A 22492-nucleotide genomic window follows, 5' to 3' on the forward strand; every position below is an offset into this window, starting at 1 on the left:
ACTTACAGAAGCACAGAAAATACGAAGGCATAGGCTGCAGCACTGAGTTCTGCTTCCAATCCCATACCTCATTCATACTCCACTACCCCATTATCTCAGTTCTGAGTCACACAAGAGTCACCAAGGGACAGGAAATAAGCTCTCTGAGGGCAAAAGCAGCTGAGTCAAAATGTGGTTTTACCTCCCTGTCTTGAAACAGTACTCAGCACAGTGTCTCAAAAAAAAAGTAGGCACTCAAAAAATGTTTCTGGAATAAACCAACTGCATTTCCTGATTTTTCTCTAATGGAGACTTCAATTTCTTTTTAAAGCTGAGAGAGCACCTATTTAGAAAACTAACGGTCTCCCTCCCACGCCTCAGTATATCTGTAGTATCTCTAGAAACCTATCCCATTCTTAATTAATCTTAACTAATAACCATATTCCTTTCATTTATGAAATATTCAAATGCAAAAGCATTTGTTGCTAAAACAAGTTTGGGAAAAATACTCAAAAATCCCAGTTACTTACCAGCAACTTTTTTTTCTTTCAAAATGTATCATCCTTGACAATTTATATAATTAAGTCTCATGTCATTCACAGTAGTGAAAAGAATTTTGACCTCATGGGTCTCCACAGCATTTTACCTAATCAGAAACATGTGTCCTGGATTCAGGGACTCACTAGGAGACCTGTATCAACAGACTGAATTTTCTAATTCTAGATCCGACTTAAGGGTCACACAAGAAACTTAGAGATAATTCATCATCGATGGTAAAGAAAGAAAAAAACTAGACTAGTTATCAAGGATGCTACATTTTCAGAGAAATGCAGCTTACTGGTAAGTAACCAGGTTCCTCTTAGGATGGATAAACTTACATCAACCAGCTGGTACAATAGGCGACTGTGTGGCTGGACCACTGGGAGCTGGAGAGGGAAGTCAAGCCAAAAATAGTAGTTGTAGGAGTACACAACCAAACTGAGACTCTTGGCAGAAGGCTGGTTCCAAGTAAAAACTGTGTTATGGAAAATCGTAGAGGGAAGAGCAGGTGAATGGCCTGCAGGGAAGGGAAAGAAATTAACACACCCTACTAATGTGCCAAGCACTGTGCTAGAGACTTTAGCAAAGTTAATTTCTTTAAAATTCACAACTGCCCTGTGAAGTAAGTATGACTCCCCATTTTATAGCAGGACATCCCAAAGGATAACAGCCACAGCCATCTTGCCTCAGAATAATCTTTAACATGAGAAGGGTTAAGTCCAACTTCCGTATAGTAGGGGGAAATATACAAGTCAGTCAAGTAAAAAATATTCTAGGATACTGGTTAGTCCATTTAACTCATGCCCGAGGCACAGTGAACTGCTGACATTATCTAACATTCTTTAGCCTTTCTGTATGAGAACAATGAGGAGGGTACGGGAAAGGTTGTCCCCCCGGAGAGGAAGGGTCAGGAGAAAGCATCAGCTGCCACCAACCCTAGAGAAAAGCTGAAGATGATTTCCGAAACACCTTATTATACTCCTCAGGAATTTGAGAAAGAAAAGATAACACACCCAAATTTTAAATTTGCTAGCCTTCTGGTGAAAATGTCAATATATATAATTTAAATTCAGACTACTTTTATGTGAAGGAAGTACTGAAGAAGTATTGGAATGAGATAAATATTGTTTGGATAAAGTTTTAAAAGCTCAATAACTGAAGTGACTTCAGAACCAGGTTTAGGAGACAAAAGAGGAGAAGGGTGACTGAAGAAGATATTCATGAAAAAAATGAGTGGCTCAAACAGGAGAGGGGCAGAAATAAAAATGGGAAGAAAAAAATCCAGTTAAGATCTTGACATAAATGTATCTAATGAAAGCAACTAATCAAGAGTGTTGGAGATAAGGGAAGAAAAGGAGTGGTTCATACCAGATTGTAAATTATTTCAATTTGCTTTGTTATATATTTATGTTACAGACCCATTCCAGATTAGAAGAACCTCTACCTAACAACATTAAGGACATTTGCTTCTGAGTTCACTTTTATCCTATAAGTGTCAGTTCTTACACTTCTTCCCAGTGGGGGAGGCATAAGTAGCATTTAACATTAGAACATATAATATTTGGAATACAATTTCAGGAAGTTTAGACCCTGGAAGTTCTTCCCTGCATCCTAGCTTCAGAAATCTGGCCTTGAATTAAAGGGATCATAAACATACAAACCTAGTTAATCCTAGGTTAAAACTCAACGCAGTCTGAGTTTGAAGGGGGCTGTTAGGGAAATCATACCCTCATCATCTATAGCTTTCCTAAAAATTCCTGTTTTGCTAAAATGCTGGAAAGATCAGAAACAGAATAGAAATAGGACATAAGCTGGTAAAATCACAAAGCACTCAAAAAAGTACATAAAGCAGGTAAATAGAGCCATAATCATGGCTCTGCATGCAAACTCAAGAATCTGATTCAAAAATAGTCCTGTGAGTAGAAAATAAAACAATTTCTATCCCTGGGGGGGGAAAAAAACCACAAGAAATAGAACAGAGTATTATATAAGTCCATGGTTTCCATAAGCTATGGCAGTAAACTGTTTTGAAGCCTTGTTTAAATGACAGTGGATTTGGAACTTAATACCATAGAGTAGTAGAGGTACCAGTTAAAAACAAATAGGCAAGAGTGTCACAAGGCAGTAGTGTCTGAGGGGACATGCTCAAGTCCTTGCTCAAGTGTAGTCTTGCTGATGAAATCACCAATCAAGTAGGCTGATTCTGTTCATCTTCGCAAATAGGTTATAATTGCTCAACTGTTCGTTGCTTATTCAATAGCATTGAAACAACTAGAAAGCTAAATAGAAAACAATTAAAAACCAAATGCCCCACTCACTCTTTACACAAAAGGAAATTCCTGCTGGTTTAAATGATACTGGAATATAAAAACAAAAACAGAAAACTAAAGAATGACAGGTAGGCCGGGCGAGGTGGCTCACGCCTGTAATCCCAGCACTCTGGGAGGCCGAGGTGGGCGGATTGTTTGAGCTCAGGAGTTCGAGACCAGCCTGAGCAAGAGCGAGACCCCATCTCTACTAAAAATAGAAAGAAATGATATGGACAGCTAAAAATATATATAGAAAAAAAAAAAAATTAGCCGGGCATGGTGGCGCATGCCTGTAGTCCCAGCTACTCGAGAGGCTGAGACAGGAGGATCGCTTGAGCTTAGGAGTTTGAGGTTGCTGTGAGCTAGGCTGATGCCACGGCACTCACTCTAGCCTGGGCAACAGAGTGAGACTCTGTCTCAAAAAAAATAAATAAATAAAAAATAAAAAAAAAAAAAAAAGAATGACAGGTAGATAATTTATAATCTTGAGGTGGAGAAGGACTTTCTAAGCCTTTAAGAAACACAAAAGTCAAAACGAAAAAAACTATAATCAAAATATACCAAAAAAACATCAAAACGAAAGAAAAAACCATGCAAAACAGATGATTAAAAACTGATATAAGATACAAAAAGTCCTTACAAATCATAAGAAAAAGCCCAACCTAATTTAGAAGATTCAACACCACAATAGCCAATTCAGAAAAGAAACATAAAGAAACAACTGATACTCAACTCCACTGAATAATTGAAGGCAAACTGTAACAAATTACAACAATTTTTACCTATGAAACTGCAAAGATTAAAAAGACTGGTAAGCCAAGTATACTGGCTCACGTCTGTAATCGTAGCACTTTGGGAAGCGGGATGACTGCTTGAACACAAAATTTCAAGACTAGCCTGAGCAAGAGCAAGACTCCATTCTATTCAACACAGAAAAATTACCCGGGCATCGTGGCACGCACCTGTAGTCCCAGCTACTTGGGAGGCTGAGGCAGGAGAATCGCTTGAGCCCAAGAGTTTGAGGTTGCTGTGAGCTATGATCACGCCACTGCACACTACCCAGGGCAACAGAGCGAGACTCTGTCTCAAAAAAAAAAATAAATAAAAGAGGCTGATAATATATTGTGTTGGGAATATAGGTAAATAGACATTACCATAAACAGCTGGTGGGGGGGTAACACAAAATTTTTAGGGGGCATCTAAAATTTTAAATACGCATAACATTTTCATCTAACAATTCTATTCCTAGGAACCTCTCCTACAGAATTACTCAAAACATATAAAGATGTATGTGAAAGATGCTCACTTCACCACTAACTGCAAAACTAAAAAATAAAAACCTAGCTGTCCATCAATTAAGAAGAGGGCAATAAATTACAGTATATCCATGGTATCAAATATTACACATTTTTAAAGAGAATGAAGAAAATGTGAACAGAGGTTGTAAAGTGATGGCCTAAAATGGCAGATATGTATTATCTGGCCAGTAAATTTTAAAATAAAATACATATTATTAACATGCTAGTATGTACAGATAAAGAAATCTGAAAGGATAAAATCCATATGGGTTGGACTATAGGGATTTTTGCCTTCTGTTTTATATATTTCTATGTTATTTGAATTTTTACAATGACTTCTTAATTGGAGAGAAAAAGGTAAAACTTTCAAACAAATTTTATTAACCCAATAGATAGTCACATTAGCTAGCATAAAACTGCCTCATCAGTTCCCAGGATAGGTTGTGAAACCTGCCCAACTTTCCCAAAATATTATTCAAGTAATTTCTTTTTTTTTTTTTTTTTTTTTTTTTTTTTTTGAGACAGAGTCTCACTTTGTTGCCCGGGCTAGAGTGAGTGCCGTGGCGTCACCCTAGCTCACAGCAACCTCAAACTCCTGGGCTCAAGCGATCCTCCTGCCTCAGCCTCCCGAGTAGCTGGGACTACAGGCATGTGCCACTATGCCCGGCTAATTTTTCTATATATATTTTTAGTTGTCCATATAATTTCTTTCTATTTTTAGTAGAGACAGGGTCTCGCTCTTGCTCAGGCTGGTCTCGAACTCCTGACCTTGAGCGATCCACCCGCCTCGGCCTCCCAGAGTGCTAGGATTACAGGCGTGAGCCACCGCGCCCGGCCTCAAGTAATTTCTTTTATAAAATTTATAATAAGAAGATAAAACAGAATCCTAAGGATTGAATTAAGTCAATCCACATAATCAAGCTAAATTATGACAAAAGTCCTAGGTCTAATAAAATTTGCTTATTTCTTCAGAGACTAAAACAATTTTTAACATTAAAGACTAGGAAAGCATTTCTGTCCGTTTGGGTTTGTTTTGTTTATTAAATAAGTTGTCAAAATTTGAATTTGCATGTCGGGAAGAGACATGATCTTTATATAATAGTCAACTTAACAATAATTGTTAATATATAAACTATATACACAGCATTCTAGCAACTTCTGCTAGTTTAGTAGTTGCCCAAAATACAAACATTTGACATTTTTTAAAAATTTACTTATTAAACTTGAGATACATAATCTTAAATTTACACACTCAATTATAAATGATATACATTTTAATATATAATGACATATAAACTCAAACACCACAAATGGCCTTTCTTTTTTTTTAAACTTATCTTTTGGAAAACCATAAAATGCTTATATTAGTTCCCCTTCAAAAGAAAAGGAAAACACCCCTTTTCACGATCATTTAAGAAATGTTACATCTATTTCAGCCTAAAGAAAGCAAAGGCTGCAGCAATTTACAAGTTATACAGGTGGAAAGGACTGACTCAAGTCTCTAAGTAAAACCAACCAATGTAAGAGAGGCAAGGAGCCACAGAAAGCAACTGAGAGACTTGAGGCACCAAGAATGCATGGCACCAAGTTCAGACTGAGAGTAAGACAGACACTTGTGAGAGCCATCCATTTATTTCAAAGACATGAGAAAATTACCTAGGTCCCTGCTATACTTGCTCAAAAGGCTCATAAGAATCTAAACCTATAGGTCCTATGATCCTGAAATATATAAAGAAAGCCTGTTACTGTATTGAAAGTTAAGAATGTTAACTGAGTGAAGTACACTAAATTATACATTGGCTATACTAGGATATTATTTATTCTTTGTAAATAGTAGCTAGGTTTCTATTTATAATGCCTGAGGAAACCATATTACCAAGTCAATAAATAATGCAATCAAGTGTTTTCCCGTAAACCAGACAATGTTTTTCTTCTCCGACAAAAAGGCCAAACTGCCAACATATGAAAGGCCTTACACATTTTATTATTTTGATAGAATCCTCTCCCAAAAAGAATCTTTTGCAAATATCAAATGATAAGGAATGAACTTACAATCATTTCAAATATTACTAGGAAGAGCAAACCTATGTAAACTGAAAAGTTCAAAAGGTTTTAAATTCTTTAAGAATATGAGGATCATGATGTCCTTCTGATGCTGCTTCCAGGTTAGACATTCTGAAGCCCCATGAATAAACATACACCAAAAATTCTCACTCTTTTCATAGTAAACAAGACACAGAACTCTTACAAGAATATATTTTCCTGGGATCAAGAAATGCATATTGGCAGGATAGTTTTATTAAATTACTAAACTAATCATACCACTTGCCCAGAAGACAGGCATTATCTGAGCAAGCCCCTCTTTCATAGTCATAATACATGTAAAGTAGGAAAAATGTTGATAGGAAGAATCAGTGAAGAAGAAAGTGTCTTGTGGTTTTTAGCAAGAAATAGACAAATGCACAAAAAGAAATACACTAACGAGAACTTCAAGAGTAACTCCTAAACCAGTCCCTTCATTAAACTGGAAAAACAGACAGACTGAATATGACAACCAATGTAAAGTCTTCCAGAAACTATTTTCCAGAAGATAGTTTTTACTGCTTGATAGGACAAAGTAATCATCTAGAAACACTCTTTTGATAGGTGATATATTGTGGGAATAAAGTATAATTCCTTGGCCTATATGTAATGCATAATAACATCTTGAAGCTAGATGCTCCTTAAAAAGATTAATTGAAGAAGAAAGGAAATAAATGTAAATAAAACAGTCGCTGCCTTCAAGAAGTCAAAAGTCATTGCCTTCGAGAAGTCAGAAATATTTTTAAAAAGATAAAATAGAAACATATTCTGTATTAAAATTCTATGGACAACACTGCTCAGGCTCTGTAATTGTAATAACAACAGGGCCGGGTGCGGTGGCTCACGCCTGTAATCCCAGCACTCTGGGAGGCCGAGGCAGGTGGATCACTCGAGGTCAGGAGTTCGAGATCAGCCTGAGCAAGAGCAAGACCCCCGTCTCTACTAAAAATAGAAAGAAATTATCTGGCCAACTAAAATATATATATAGAAAAAATTAGCCGGGCATGGTGGTGCATGCCTGTAGTCCCAGCTACTCGGGAGGCTGAGGCAGGAGAATCGCTTGAGCCCTTGAGTTTGAGATTGCTGTGAGCTGGGCTGATGCCACGGCACTCACTCTAGCCCAGGCAACAGAGTGAGACTCTGTCTCAAAAAAAAAAAAAAAAAACAAAAAAAAAAACAGGTATGCCAAAGTATCTTAAAAATGCATTAAGAAAACAATATATTAAAGATGTTATCCTGAGGTTCAACTGCAGAGCTCCTTGATTTGAAGTCACCACCAAAAGCAGTCACTTCATTAGATTAGAAAGTAAACTTTTGTCAGATATTCTTTACCAAAATAGCCTGGAGAAAAATCAGTCGTTTTAAAAACAATGTATCTACTTCTACAACTATAGAACGGAGTAAAGTATAAGACTTGACTGAAGAACTAAAAATTGTCATTGATTCATCATGCTACAGAAGACTTAAGCTGAAGACATCAGCACTTATACACAATTAGCTTATAAAGATAAGCAGTTAGTTAAAACAATGCTATAATGGCACTTCAAATGTTGAATGCTATCGTCTTTACATGTTTGGATCAACACTGCAGTCTGAAATTCTGCCACGCCAACTACTAGGAAACTCTTTGCAAAACAGGCTCACATTTATTTTCTCCTCCTGCTTGACCTACTTCAGATTCTCATTTTTAAAGCATACAAAAGAAATTAATATATAGATGGAAATGCTCAAACCAAAGAAAAAATAAACAGGGAATATTCTCATCTGAAAAGTCAGGAGATTGGACTATGAGATCACTAAAGTCCTTTTCAACCCTAAAACTTTAAGATCTATTATAATAGTATCAAGAAGCTTATCACAAACTTCAGCTTTTAAAAGTTAGTGATGATAGTTTTAAAGGGGGAAGGGGAAATAAAAGGTGAATCATTTGAAGCAGAATCAGTTATCAACAGTGGCTCAAAAAAATCATGTGCTCGCTTCGGCAGCACATATACTAAAATTGGAACGATACAGAGAAGATTAGCATGGCCCCTGCGCAAGGATGACACGCAATAAAAAAAAAAAAAAAAAATCAATGACCTTAATCAGGTCAGAGTTCTATGCAACAAAAATTAAATTCCTAAGGCTGGGGATTATTTTCCTCCTTTTCCCCCCAATATTTTGTGAAAATGCTTTTTCTCAACCTGTGTGGAGTACTGTGGAAGTACTAAGTTCAGAAAATAATTCCATTTTATTAAAATGCTAGTTTCTTCCCACAACTTCTCACATAAACTAAGAAAAAAAAAAATTAAGGATCTTTACATTCAATGACATCTCCATTTGACGAAATTAAAAGAAAAATTCAATTAGTAAATATCCACTTGAATAAACTATACTCTTTAATGCCAAATATTACATTATGAGCAATTCAAGTTGTACAGAAATAATGTACTTTATTATCCCATAATGTGTCTGAGCAAATTGTACTCTTCTGGGCCCACATCAGATCATTAGAGCAAGCAAACTGACTCCTCTAAAGCTCAGTTTCCCAGTCTGTATAAACTTTCAGCTTCTACAAGTTAGTGATGTAACACAATCTTCATAAAAATTAAATGAGGTAATGTGTACAAAGTACCTAGCACAGTGACAAAAGTCATTTTTCCTCTTAACTTTTTATTGTAAATCTAAGTTGGACTTTTGGTAGCATTTTTAGATTTGTAATGGGTGGCAAAAATAAGTACTCCATGTATCTCTATCTTATTTCTCCAAATTTCTAAGATTATTCCTCCGGGGAGGAAAAAAATTGATGATTTTTTTCCCTTCCCCTCAACATTTCCAAAAGATCACCAAACCAAAACTTTCAAAAGAAGTACTTAAAAGCCCCATCCTTATCCCCTTTGAGAATATTCTGATGGGCAAAGAATCCTTTTCACCCTTAATGTATTAATAAAAACCATTTACCTCTAATAGCTAGGCTCCAACCTGCGATGATGAGGAAAGTGTCAGCATGTAATACATATTCATATAAGCCTAAATCAGAGCTATAAAGAGTTGTCACCTAACAAAATGCATAAATGACTAAGAATCACTCTAAACCATGTGTCAACATCAAGACACCAGAACATCACTGAAATCATCATTGGGATCATGTCTGTAGCTATTCCGGTATCACTGACAAGTCTTTGAAGCCCGTATATCATACAATCTCACCAGGGCTCATACAACTGCAAATTATTGCTTGACTATTCCAATAATGCTATATAAAAGTGGCTACTCATTGAAAAAATTATTTGAGAACAAATTCCATTGTTTAGATGCTCCCCATGTTTAGAAACTCAAACAATCTACTACATAGTGTAATCTTAATTCCAAATCACTGTCTCCGCTCTTTTTGCTTCAACTCCCATTTAAATATCCTATGCCATGTCTTTCTATAAAACACGGGCACTTAAACAGAAATGCCTCAACTGTTCAGCTTCTGCCATTTTCTTCTCATCTTGCTGCAAGCATGTTTTAATTGGATATTTAATTATAGATTCTACCATAGATTTATTGCCATTCTTTGAAAATAGGAAACTCTTGGAGTAATTAAGATCTACCTCATTCAGAAAATGCTATAGAAAAGGAAATTCCAATCTCTCAACACTGAATTTAAAAATTCTTATAGAGAACAAAACATAAAATAAAAAGAGCTTTCTTAGTCCATGAATATGAAAAAAAAACATTTCTTACCACATGGCTAATTCATATTGGCGGGGACAAAGGTGAGTCAGAAAGCCTTGTTCTAAATAGTGATCTGATGAGGACATTAAAGAGTATTTGATTTAAAAGTTTTTTTAAATTAGTCTTATAATCTTGGACTCTACCTAACAGTCAAAGCATATTCTAAACACGTAGAACTCTGTTATAGGAATAGCTAGTACTGTGATCTATATAGGCAGCCATTAATAGTTGCACATTAAAAAGAAATAGCAATATAAAGATGGACATCCTGAGGTCAATGACTTCCTCCCAATAACCAACCAAATGTTCCAATAGCAAAAACCAAAATGTGTTGATAATTACTACAACACGTTATGTTAACCAACCTCCCTAGTCCCGCGCAATGAGCTCACAGAAGTCATGATGTGCACAGGTTGTATCCTTCGCTGTTTCCATTCTTGGTTTAAGATTTCCGTTCTTTCCAAAATTTTCTGACGATTGGAACTAAACATACTCTTTAAAAAAATGAAGGAGAGGAGAAGAGAAATTGTTCATTGTTAGAAAATGTGTAACATCTCTAAAACAGGTTAAAATCTAGTGATTTCTCAAAAATACCAGGAATGTTTTCTCAAATGCATACAGATTTTACACTAGGCTGTAGTTTCCCACATTCAAATAATACAAAAACATCATGCTTATTATTTTATTGAGAATAGGAAGGGAACAGGAAATTATTTCCATCCTTTCTTTGTTACTTTGTATATAAAAAGAAAAATCACAATGACTTTAGAAACATAAAATGATGTTATATTTAGGCCAAGTCTACATATGCAATATAAAGGTATATAAAAAAGACTGATTTCCATGTAAGTTGAATAACTATTAGGTTAAAACCTTTCCATTATCATTAATGTGCAGGGTACAACGTTAATTAAGACACATCAAGGACCTAAGCTTCCAAGTCTTCATTTATCTTACTGTAAATATGACCTTGGCTGAAACTGAACTATTTCAAATTAAAACTTATTTAACTTTAGGAGGGAAAAAAACTATCCTCAATTGTATGTACATTTTCACAAAAGATAAAATTGTACCTTTACTTCATCAGCTCGTCTGAACCTCTTGAGCTGTCTCAGCCGCATGTACTCTGATTTTACACGCTTCCGCCAACAAACTGGTCCCTTCTCAGATTTCTTCCCAGTCTGGCCCATGATTATTCTAAAAGCAATGGTTTCATATTAAAATCACTAATCTAACCAGCCTGAATATGATCATATGTGTTTTAATCCCCAGCAACCTAACAATCAAAATGAAATAACACATATTACCCTGTCAGTATTCGCAGAAGGGTGCTCATTTGCTCTGTATCATTAAATTCTTAAAACATTTCATTGAAAAGTTTTCATTTAATACAACTTTTAAAAGATATTTTTATTTACAAAAATTCTTCACTCCTAAATAGCAGCCATCTTACAGAAGTGTGATCCCATTACAGGAATAAGTATACTATACCCCGAGCTTGTTTTCACTCAATGAGATCCACATTTGTGGAGGGAAGAAAATGTAAAACATACTCGAAGTTCTTCATCACTAAACTAGCTGTTACAGAAGCAAGGTATAACTGAATAATATAATTGAAAAAGATAAATCCAAAAAAGAAGTAAAATTTACAAATAGCACTAAAAATAGAAAACATTCAGCATGACATATAATAATGTACAAATTAAAGCACTCTCTCCCCATACACTTTTAATCATGCTTCTCAACTTAAACACTGCCATAAAGTCTGTATTTTAACCTCTTGTGCCACCTTTATTCACATGAGGGGTTTCTGCTAGCAAGAGAAAAGACGAATGCAGGAAATGCAAAGTAAATTTTTCTGCCTTATCTTTAGTTGCAGGCTCTGAGAACCAATTATGTTTAAATGTGGGGACAGCCTATGGTTCACCAGATGTCTAATTCATACTGCAGAGTCCCCACCTTAAGTCTAAACAAGCGTCCTTTTCTGGAACATTTTCTTCTAAAAGTATTAAAATCATACTGTATCTTCAGATGATTAGAAGGACATTTCAGTCAGGCCACACAAAGCTTTATAGGCCACACTAAGGATTTGTGCTTTATCTGAAGAGTAATGGGAAGCCACAGAGTGTTTTAAGTAAAAGGGGAAAGGGGTGATTTACATTTTGAAAAGACGAAGCTGACAGCAGTACAGGAACAGGAGGAGAGGTGCGGGGTGGAGAGTAAAGAACTGCGCAGTCAGGTTAGACGCCACCACAATACCATCCCTAGACAAGAGCCTCTTAGACCATGGCGGGGGGGGGGGGTGTGGTGGGGAGTGAGAGAAATAAATGAATTCTACAGTTACTTAGGAGATAACTTCTACCAAATGATAATTTAAATATGGAAAGTGAGGGAAAAGGTGACTTTCTGGCTTGAATAACTGAGTAGGGCTTTATCTTCCTGTTTACATAAAACCCTCAGGCACAGAGAAAACTGCCTAAGGAGAAGATTTATTTACAGGAAGAAAAAGAGTCCTGAGGCCAGTGGGTAACCTTCTACAGGAATTCTCAACCACCAGGTGACAGAGAAAGCAGATGGTAGTTTATTCAGAGCTGAAAGACGGGCAAAAAAATTCATATTCTCAAGCATGTAATAAATATGATGAAGCAGGCAGTGTATACAAAGTTGAATAAAATGAATATACAAACATGAATAAATCCTTGCCCTTATAGAGCTGATGTTCTACATAAGAAGGAAGAAAAAATACATTTTAGTATGAGATATACAATCATCCCTCAGTATTTGCAAAGGACTGGTTCCAGGACTCTCATTCAGATACCAAAATCCAGGGATGCTCAATTCCCTGATATAAAATGATGCAATATTGCACATTTCCTGTATACTTTAAATCATCTGTAGATTACTTATGATATCTAATGCAATGTAACTGCTGTGTAAATAGTTGTTGTATTGTTAGGGAATAATGACAAGGGGGAAAGTCTGTACATGGTCAGCAGAGACACAACCATACTTTTTTTTCCTGAATATTTTTGATCTTTGGTTGGTTGAATCCATGGATTTGGAATTCACAGATACGGTTGGGGGGCGCTGATTGTATATGCAAAGATATTTTGGGGAGAAGAGAATATTAGGAACTGGGGAAGAATGGCAGGAAAGATGACAACTGAACTCAACCTTAAAAGGTGAGCTGGGTTTCAAAAGGCAAAGAAAGAACCAAAGGGAATCCAAGCTTTCAACAAGAGAAAGCTGGATGGGAGTGACAGAAGTCTGGCTGGCACACCTTCAACAAGGATGAACCTGGAGGTGAAAGTCACAAATTAAAAGGACTGAGGACACGAGAAGAATGAAGAGATACGAATGGACAGGAATTTCAGAACTTGAAATAAAGAGGGTAAAATGAAATCATCAAGACAGAACTATTCCAGGTAAAAAGGGTCGAAGTGTGACTTTGTCTGTGGGCTGCTACAGTGGAGCAAAGCTGAGACAGTCATTAGAAACCAGAAGACTAAACTCAAGATGACCCCCTCTCTTTGAGGTAAAGTAGAAATGGTGTTAGGAAGGCAGTGAAGTGAGACCAAAGGACAACAAACTTAGGAAGAAATGGAGCTTTATTTTTAAAAAAATAACTCTGAGGAAACTATTTTCTTCCACATCTGCTAATCAATTAGTAGATGAGCTTAAGTAATCCTATGCAAATTATTTTCAGACCACTTAGCACTTCAAAGGCCTAGGAACTGAAAAGAAAAGGAATCAGATAAAAATGGATTATCTATAGCCTCAGTAGCTCATAGGCTAATCAAACCAGTCCGTCTGCTGCCTGGACAAATTCTTGGTCCTTAGAGGTAGCAACCCTGTGCAATAAAGCCTATCACAGAAACGAGTTTAGTTCTCATGGATGCGCAATGTGGGTATTATTACAATTCATTTTTTAAGATGTACATTTTATATCTTGGTAAAGAGATACTACATGAGTTAGCAGTTTATGTTTTAGTACTAGAACCCTCCTTGTCTAATATTCTAGAATACTTTCCATGCTGTTTCTACCATTAGTAACAACATTTCTAATAAAGTATGTCATGACAAAAATCTGAGTATTCAGACTGTTTTTGTAAGTATGGGGCCAAATAGGCAGATCTATTTTTTAAAAAAAGATAAAGTTTAAGGCAACAATTAAAAGGATGTTTTACGTTAAACAAACTCCCACCCACTATCATAGCATTCACAACATATTAAAATAACATTTTCGGCCGGGCGCGGTGGCTCACGCCTGTAATCCTAGCACTCTGGGAGGCCGAGGCGGGTGGATCGCTCGAGGTCAGGAGTTCAAGACCAGCCTGAACAAGAGTGAGACCCAGTCTCTACTAAAAATAGAAAGAAATTATATGGACAACTAAAATATATATATACAAAAAATTAGCCGGGCATGGTGGCGCATGCCTGTAGTCCTAGCTACTCGGGAGGCTGAGGCAGTAGGATCGCTTAAGCCCAGGAGTTTGAGGTTGCTGTGAGCTAGACTGACGCCACGGCACTCACTCTAGCCCGGGCAACAGAGTGAGACTCTGTCTAAAAAAAAAAAAAAAAAAAAAAAAAAATAACATTTTCATGTTTTTCACTCCACTCCACCCCCACTGTAAGTGCTTCAATAGCAAGAACCATCTTTATTCATTTGTAAAATCTATGTGTTTTTTCCTACATGTACATACCTATGATAAAGTTTAATTTATAAATTAGGCACAGTAAGAGATTAACAGTAATAACTAATAAAATAGAGCAATTATAACAATATATTATAATAAAAGTTATGTGACTGTGTTCTCTCTCAAAATATCTTAATATTTTTAGACTACAGTTGGCTGAGGGTAACTAAAACCACTCCAAGCAAAACTACTGATAAGGAGGATTACTATAGACTTAAAAACAAATAAAAGCAAAAAACCAGGTCTATTAACCTACACTGATAATGAGTAACTTATCAGCACATCATTTGAAAAGTTTACCTAGAGGTATGAAAAGGAAGGGTGGACTATCCCCACTTGAGCCAGAAAAATGAGGAAATGTCCGCTCTTACCAAGAAACCCCCAAGAAGAGATGAATCTCAGGGACCAACCAGAGATCCTGAGCATAAAACCCAGAGCTTCTGAGACTTCTTGTTAAAGGAAGCTGATATTGCCTTAAAGTCCTTATCCATACATCTAGATCAAAGTTTGGTTACAAACACCAAATATGCACGCAACACACCCAGCTCTATCTACACCTGGCATACAGTGAGCCTTCAGATATTAACTCCCCTTGCCTCCCTCCCACAACAAATGACAGACTCAAATCAGGTCTTCTGATTCCCTTGTCAGTGATCTTTCCATAACACTGGAACCAAGTACAGTATTAAAATACAATTCCAAATATTCATATTTAATATATTTGCAGAAGGGAACCTTATTAAAATTACTTGCTATTAATACTAAATGGATGAGGACCTCGTGAATACATCTGGTTTTTAGATTTTTCTTTCAAAACATATGTTTAGTTTCATAGGTGAAAGAAATCACACTAGTATGAATTTTATCCAGGATATGAAAATAGCTTCTCTTATTCAAAAAAAAAAAAAATTGTAACTCTAGTCTTTAAAACAAGATTCCACGTGTATACAGTAAAACCAAAACAACGTCTATTCTTTAATGCAAAAGCCAAAGCAGAATATGGCAGGGGACTATCAAAGTTCTAACAGAATATAGTAACACCTTATAAAATTACATTTATATAGGTTAAGTAAAATAAAGGAAAATTACATTGTGCAGAGAGTCTATGGATCAAACCAAACTCACAAATACCCTGAACACCATGCCCTTATAATCTTACTTTGTCCCATTAGAGTAGACACCATGTTGTTTTTGCCACCCAGCATCAATTCACCTTTTGTGGGAACTTCACACTTCTTCTCTGAGAACTCAAGTACATCAGAGGAAGCTGACTCAAGTTGCTTGTGACCCTGGCCTGACCAAGGTACCACACCTCCCTGGAGACAGTGACTGGTACAGAGTTGGATACATGACCAGAATCAGTCCAGTCACAGTGAAAATCTCAGAAGGTTTCCTTGCAATACTAGGACAAGAATGCTCACTCTTCTTCCCTTAGACTTAAACCTGGAAAATTTTGTCCAAGGACTTGCTGGAAGCCATCTTACAACCATTAAAAAAAAAAAAAAAAAAAACCCACAAAGAAGAAAGTCAACAACAATAAAAAACCAAAACTCAAAGCCGAAAATGGACCCTCATCACATCACTTGAGCCCTAAATCAGGTATACCTCGCCAAATCAATTCAGAAGTTTTCTGTTATAGAGCCAAGAAATCTCCCCAATTTTTTCTTCTTAAACCTGTCTGGATTAGGTTTTCTGCCACATGAAATACAGAAGGCATCTGAAATACATACTTACCACTGAGGCTATAAATACAGCCATCCCTTGGTATCCATGGGGGACGGGTTCCAAGATCCCCTCACAGACACCAAAATCCATGGATGCTCAAGTCCCTGATATAAAACCACATAGTCTTTGCATATAACCCATGCATATCCTCCCATATACTTTAAATCATCTCTAGATCACTTACAATAACTAATACAACATAATTGCTATGTAAATAGTTGTTATATTATATTGTTTAGGGAACAATGACAAGGAAAAAAAGTATGTACATGTCCAGTACAGACTCTTTTGGTTTTTTTCCAAATACTTTTGATCCACAGTTGGTTGAACCCACAAACGTGGAATCCCACAGATACAGAAGACCAACTGTACAAGAATGTCTGAATTAATGGAAGATAGGTTCTCATAGCTTATTTCATTATCATCAAAAGCATCACCAGAGGCCGGGTGCGGTGGCTCACGCCTGTAATCCTAGCACTCTGGGAGGCCGAGGTGGGCGGATCGTTTGAGCTCAGGAGTTCGAGACCAGCCTGAGCAAGAGCGAGACCCCATCTCTACTAAAAAATAGAAAGAAATGATATGGACAGCTAAAAATATATATAAAAAAAAAAATTAGCCGGGCATGGTGGTGCATGCCTGTAGTCCCAGCTACTCGGGAGGCTGAGACAGGAGGATCACTTGAGCTCAGGAGTTTGAGGTTGCTGTGAGCTAGGCTGACGCCACGGCACTCACTCTAGCCTGGGCAACAGAGTGAGACTCTGTCTCAAAAAAAAAAAAAAAAAAAAGCATCACCAGAAAGAGGAGGGCTTCCTCCAACCTCTCAGGTTTACAGAGGCCCTCAGGGAACATCCAAGACACAAGCCCAGGGAATCAGCATTCATTCAGGTGCAACCCTACTCCACTTGTGAAAGGCCATTACAAAAGACTTTCCTGCCCCTCCTTACTCAGCTTTCAATGACTGAAGAATCCAAAAATAAATAAATAAAAAGGAACCCAGGCACCACCAGTGTTCTTGATGCCTTTCTTCTTCCTAAAGGATCTGCTTAATCAGCAGAATAGCCATCTATTTGGCCTGGCCAAATAGATGTTCCTGTTTCTACTTGTCTAAAGAAAACAAAATAAACAACATGTACTATTTTTCCTTCCTAACTAAATTAATAGCATTAACTTTGACTCTTAACTGAACACCAGGCTAAATAAAATCAAACCCGAACCCAACAAAATGTCAGTAATATGATTACAACATTTTTGATATCCTTTCCTTAAGAAATGTTTACTTCACAGCAACAATGCCATAAAATTGCCTATATTATGAAAAATCTCCAGTTTCAGTAGTGCTTTTATATTTAAATGCTTTGAAGGCAGCTGTTAGTCTCATTTAACAATTTCAATTAACTTAAAGAGCATGGTTTCGATACACTGAATAGTAAATTAATGGTAAATAAGATTTTGCAGGTAAGGATAAGGAAAACAATATAAAGAGAACTTAGACATATTGATGTTAAACTATTGGTAAATGATAAAAATTACCTAAGAAAAGCAGATCTTATGGCGGAGGAGAAATACAGAAAACATGGACCCTGTGAAAAAGAAGAACATGAGAGAGGAATCCAAGAGAAGGAGGTGCACAGTGCTATGCACTAGATACTAGAATCAGGATTCAAGAAAGACAAGATCAAAGATGATAAATAGGTTTCATCTCCTATAACCACTTTAAGGGTTATGTCTAAAGGATTAGAAGGCCAGGCCATGTCCTAGCGTAGCAGGAAAGAGTGCTATCATGATTAACAAGGCCTGCTATGGATGCCAGGCAAAGAGGGGGCAGCAGCACTCTCCATTCCAAACTAAGTTCAAACAATAAGCTCAATTAATAAGGCAGCATTTAGTCTAAGTCCTACAAACAGTCTTAAACAAAAGGCAAATGCTTAGACTCCAAAGCCAGACTACCTGGGTTCATATCCCAGTTCCCCAACTTCCCAGCTGTGTGTGAACATAGGCAATTAACATCTCTGTGCCTCACTCTCCTCACAAAAAAGAGGTTAATTCAAGAGTACCTCAGAGAGTCGTTACCAGAAATAAATTTGTATACGGTGCATAGACAGTGCCAGGCAGACAGTAAGTACTGGCTATCAACTAAAAAAACTGCAGATGAGTGAGATCAGGAATTACAACATTCATGAAAAAGTTAATTTAGACAACAACCTGATGTAAAGACAATCATTTTTTAAAACGATAAACTGTATACAAATAAAAACAAAACAGGCTATCAGTGGATCTCAGGATGGAATGTGGACTATACAATGAGTCTAACTATATTACAATCTTATGATAGCCTCATGAAAGGTGAAGAGGGTTGAGGGGAGGAGCTAGCCTACATAACTCTGGACAATCTGTTTTGACTAGATACAGGAAGGATAACAACAAAAAGAACTGTACGTAAACACTATGCTAGTTGGCAAATTTGTTTCTCACGAGGTACTATTATAGTTTGTAATTCTGAAAGGACTCTACGTGTATACTAGGGTTGAACAAGGTTTCTCAATGTCAGAAAAAGTAGTTACAAATAAGCAAGGAGTGGTGATGGATTAGAGTCACAGATATAGTATGAACTCATATTTATTTTAAAATATATGCAGTAAAATAAAGAAACATAGATATGTACTCACATCTGGATTAGCTGACATACATGTATTTCCAAGCTCTGTCCAACAGAGGGCCTAGAAGCAGCAACACCTCAGGAGCCATAAGCATACCGGGCACCCATAACCTTTGTTTCTAAATACCATCCTCCAATACAAGGAAGCAGGGCTCTGTAGAAATGGTTAATTCTAGGGCTGAGACGGGGAAAATACAAGACAACCCTGTAGCAGAAAGGTAATGCTCAAAAGATGAAAGGTCAGGGATATGTCAAAGACAGGAACCAAAATGATGGAATTTCCAATTGCCAAAGTTGTAAATTTGAACAGCAAAATAAATCATAACAGTATTATAATTTAAAAAAATCCATGAGTCTATGATATAAATAAATGACTACATACATACATACATAAATAAAGGAGAAGGGACCTTCCTTATAGAGAATTCCAACTAATACATGTATATACTTCCCCACTGTAGGAGGCAGAATTCAATTCCCTTCCCCTTGAGTGTGAGCCAGACTAAGTGACTCACTTTCAAAGAAGAAAGTCTGAAAAGGGAAATAGTAATGTTTCAGAGGAGAAACCTGGAAAACACCACCATAACCAAGTGATCGTGGTTAACATCACCAGTGACAAGTCATGTTGCTATGATGTACCCCCTTGCATGATGTAATGGGAAGTGCATTTCACTGCGGTCTCCTTCCCCCAAACCTCACAACCTATAACCTCAGTCTAATCACAAGAAAACATCTGGTAAACCAAAATCGAAGTACATTCCTACAAAATACCTGACCAGTAGTCTTTAATACTCTCAATAGTTCATGAAAAACAAACAAAAGAAAAAGGCTGAGAAACAACCACAGATCTGAAGAGGCTAAGGAGACATGAAAACCAAGTGCAATGTGAGATCCTGGATTGGATCCTGAAACAAACAAAAAAGGCATTAGTAGAAAAACTGGTAAAATCCAAATAAAGTCTCAAGTTAATAATGACATACTAATATTGGTTTCTTAGTTTTGACAAAGGTACCATGGTTATGTAAGTCTCAAATTATTTATTCCAAAACAAATTTTTTTAAAAAAGAGAATTACGTTGTAACAACCCAATGTAAAGACATTCATTTTTAAAAATGGCATTCACTTTTAAAAAGGATAACCAGAAATACATAAAAAATGTGAAAATGCTATACAAAATGTTAAATAGGAAAAAAACAAAAAAATTCAAACAGATGATTAGAATTATTTTAAAAAGTATGGGGTTGGCCAGGCACAGTGGCTCACGCCTGTAATCCTAGCACTCTGGGAGGCTAAGGCGGGTGGATCGCTCGAGGTCAGGAGTTCGAGACCAGCCTGAACAAGAGCAAGACCTCCGTCTCTACTAAAAATAGAAAGAAATTATCTGGCCAACTAAAAGTATATAGAAAAAAGTAGCCAGGCATGGTGGCACATGCCTGTAGTCCCAGCTACTCGGGAGGCTGAGCAGGAGGATCGCTTGAGCCCAGGAGTTTGAGGCTGACGCCACGGCACTCTAGCCTGGGCAACAGAGTGAGACACTGTCTCAAAAAAAAAAAAAAAAAAAAAAAAAAAAAAAATTATTAAAAAAAAAAAGTATGGGGTTAAAGAAAACAGGTAGTAATTAAGATACCTGGTATTTTTATAAATTTTAACTTCAAAGGAATTTGAGGAAAAAATTCCCACATATCATGTAACTATTTTAAAACTGGGGTAATTTAAAAGGAAAAAAACGATCTCCATAGGGGCCTATACAATGATACATCTATTTAAAGAGATACTGCACTTTTAGGCTGCATTAATAGAAATACAGAATCTGAATCAAGGGGGGTAATTGTTCCACTGATTAAACATGTACTGATCAATCAATCAAAAAGATTCTATACAATTCAGGGCCAGTTTAGTTATGTTTAAAGACAAACGTGGCTTCTGTCCCCAACTGGAAGCACATAACACAGAAAAGAACATTTGAGTTTGCAGTTGAATAAAGAGAAGTGTTAATATACATTCAACAAATATTTACTGAGCATCTAATACATGCCAGGCCCTACAATAGAAACTGAAGATTTAGCGATTAACAAAACAGACAAAAATCTGTGACCTCATAGAACTTAAAATCTAGTAGGATGGAAACAATCAAAAACAAAGTAAAATGTTTAGCATATAAGATAGTGTTGAGTGCTATAGGAAACAACAGGTAAGTGAGGTAAAGCAGGGCTGGCAAACAAAGGAAGCTGTGCTGAAGCACCTGGAGGCCTAACTGTGTTGCAAAGCCAAGGTGATGTGGAGATCCCACCAACCAACAATTCACTAACAGCAAACTCAGTAGTAAAACAGGCAATACTTTTTTTTCTGATAAAGATTTCAAGAATAATTACATTAAATATCCATTGAAGGCAGATTTCAGTAACTCCACAATGCCTCAGTGATCACAGCTTTACAGAATTTTTAACAGGCATCAAAACTGGCATTCAAGGGTTGATAGCTGGCCCTTTTCTGGTTAACTAGTAGGTCTAATTATCCTAAACAAATAAAGACTAAAAGTTATACCATTTTATATAATATGTTTATGCAAATAGCCATTCTCCAAGTTAGTATTATTAAGTCAAATTAAAGAAATTGATTATAAAACTGGTCCTGAGGCTATGTCATTCTATGACAAGTTCTAACATTGGGTATACAGTTTTAACAAAATGGCATCATTAAATATATGTAGCTAATTTGATGGCCTATATTTAATTTGTAAATTTGTTTCGGTTTTACCACAAGGAGTTTATATCAGTACATTTTTAGAAATCATATTAATAAAATTAATGTCAAGTCAACCCTGAGATTCCATTCAACACTCAAGTTTGCAAAATCACCATATGAGCAAAAACTGGAATACTGAAGTATTTTGGGAATTAAGGCCCTGACTGGGTGGACAGCAGTGGAAATAGAGAAAAAAGATGGCAAGAGACATTCTAAAATTAAAAATCCAGATACAGGCATATGAGGAGAAGGAAAAACAGATCAAAAGATAATGGAGTCCTAAATGAGCCACTACTATGGCAAAGAATTTGGAAATTATAATACAGACTAAGACATTAATTGTTTGTATAGTAGTTAGTTAGCACAGAAAAACAAGGCAGAAAATTCAAAGGAAGAACACCATAACGCTATTCTGGAGTATTTTGGTCTCATGACTTGTTTAGTTTTTATGTGTTATAGCTATCAGTATTTAACATGATAGAAATGAAAAACAACAAATTTTTACAATTTATTGTATTAAAAATAGTAATAGCATGCCTATTACAGTCATCTCTAGGCTATCGACATGAGATTGGTTCCAGGAATTCCATGAATACCAAAGTCCACAGATTTTCAAGTCCCTTATATAAATGGCATATTTGCATAGAACCTACTAAGCACAGCCTCCTGTTCGCTGTAAATCATCTCTATATTACTTATAACACCTCATGCAATGTAAATGCTAAGTAAATAGCTGTTAGATTGTATTATTTGTATTTT

General features: G+C 36.4%; 1 protein-coding gene and 1 non-coding gene across 2 annotated transcripts in view; one reads left to right on the forward strand and one right to left on the reverse strand.

The window, feature by feature from the left end:
• The window catches only part of EZH2 (enhancer of zeste 2 polycomb repressive complex 2 subunit), a 66860-nt gene that overhangs the window by 27759 nt on the left and 16609 nt on the right, over nt 1-22492 (reverse strand). Inside the window, exons 2-3 of the mRNA XM_069462762.1 lie at nt 10984-11107; nt 10276-10404 (exon numbers count right to left, since the gene is read on the reverse strand). Coding sequence (XP_069318863.1) covers nt 10276-10404; nt 10984-11100 — 246 coding nt within the window. The 5' untranslated portion in view covers nt 11101-11107. The remainder of the gene's footprint in view (nt 1-10275; nt 10405-10983; nt 11108-22492) is intronic.
• On the forward strand, nt 8178-8284 carry LOC138377652 (U6 spliceosomal RNA). Its single transcript, XR_011231819.1, has one exon. It is a non-coding gene; the product is annotated as a U6 spliceosomal RNA (small nuclear RNA).

This window comes from Eulemur rufifrons, chromosome 29, assembly GCF_041146395.1.
Source record: "Eulemur rufifrons isolate Redbay chromosome 29, OSU_ERuf_1, whole genome shotgun sequence".
NCBI classification, from domain to species: domain Eukaryota; kingdom Metazoa; phylum Chordata; class Mammalia; order Primates; family Lemuridae; genus Eulemur; species Eulemur rufifrons.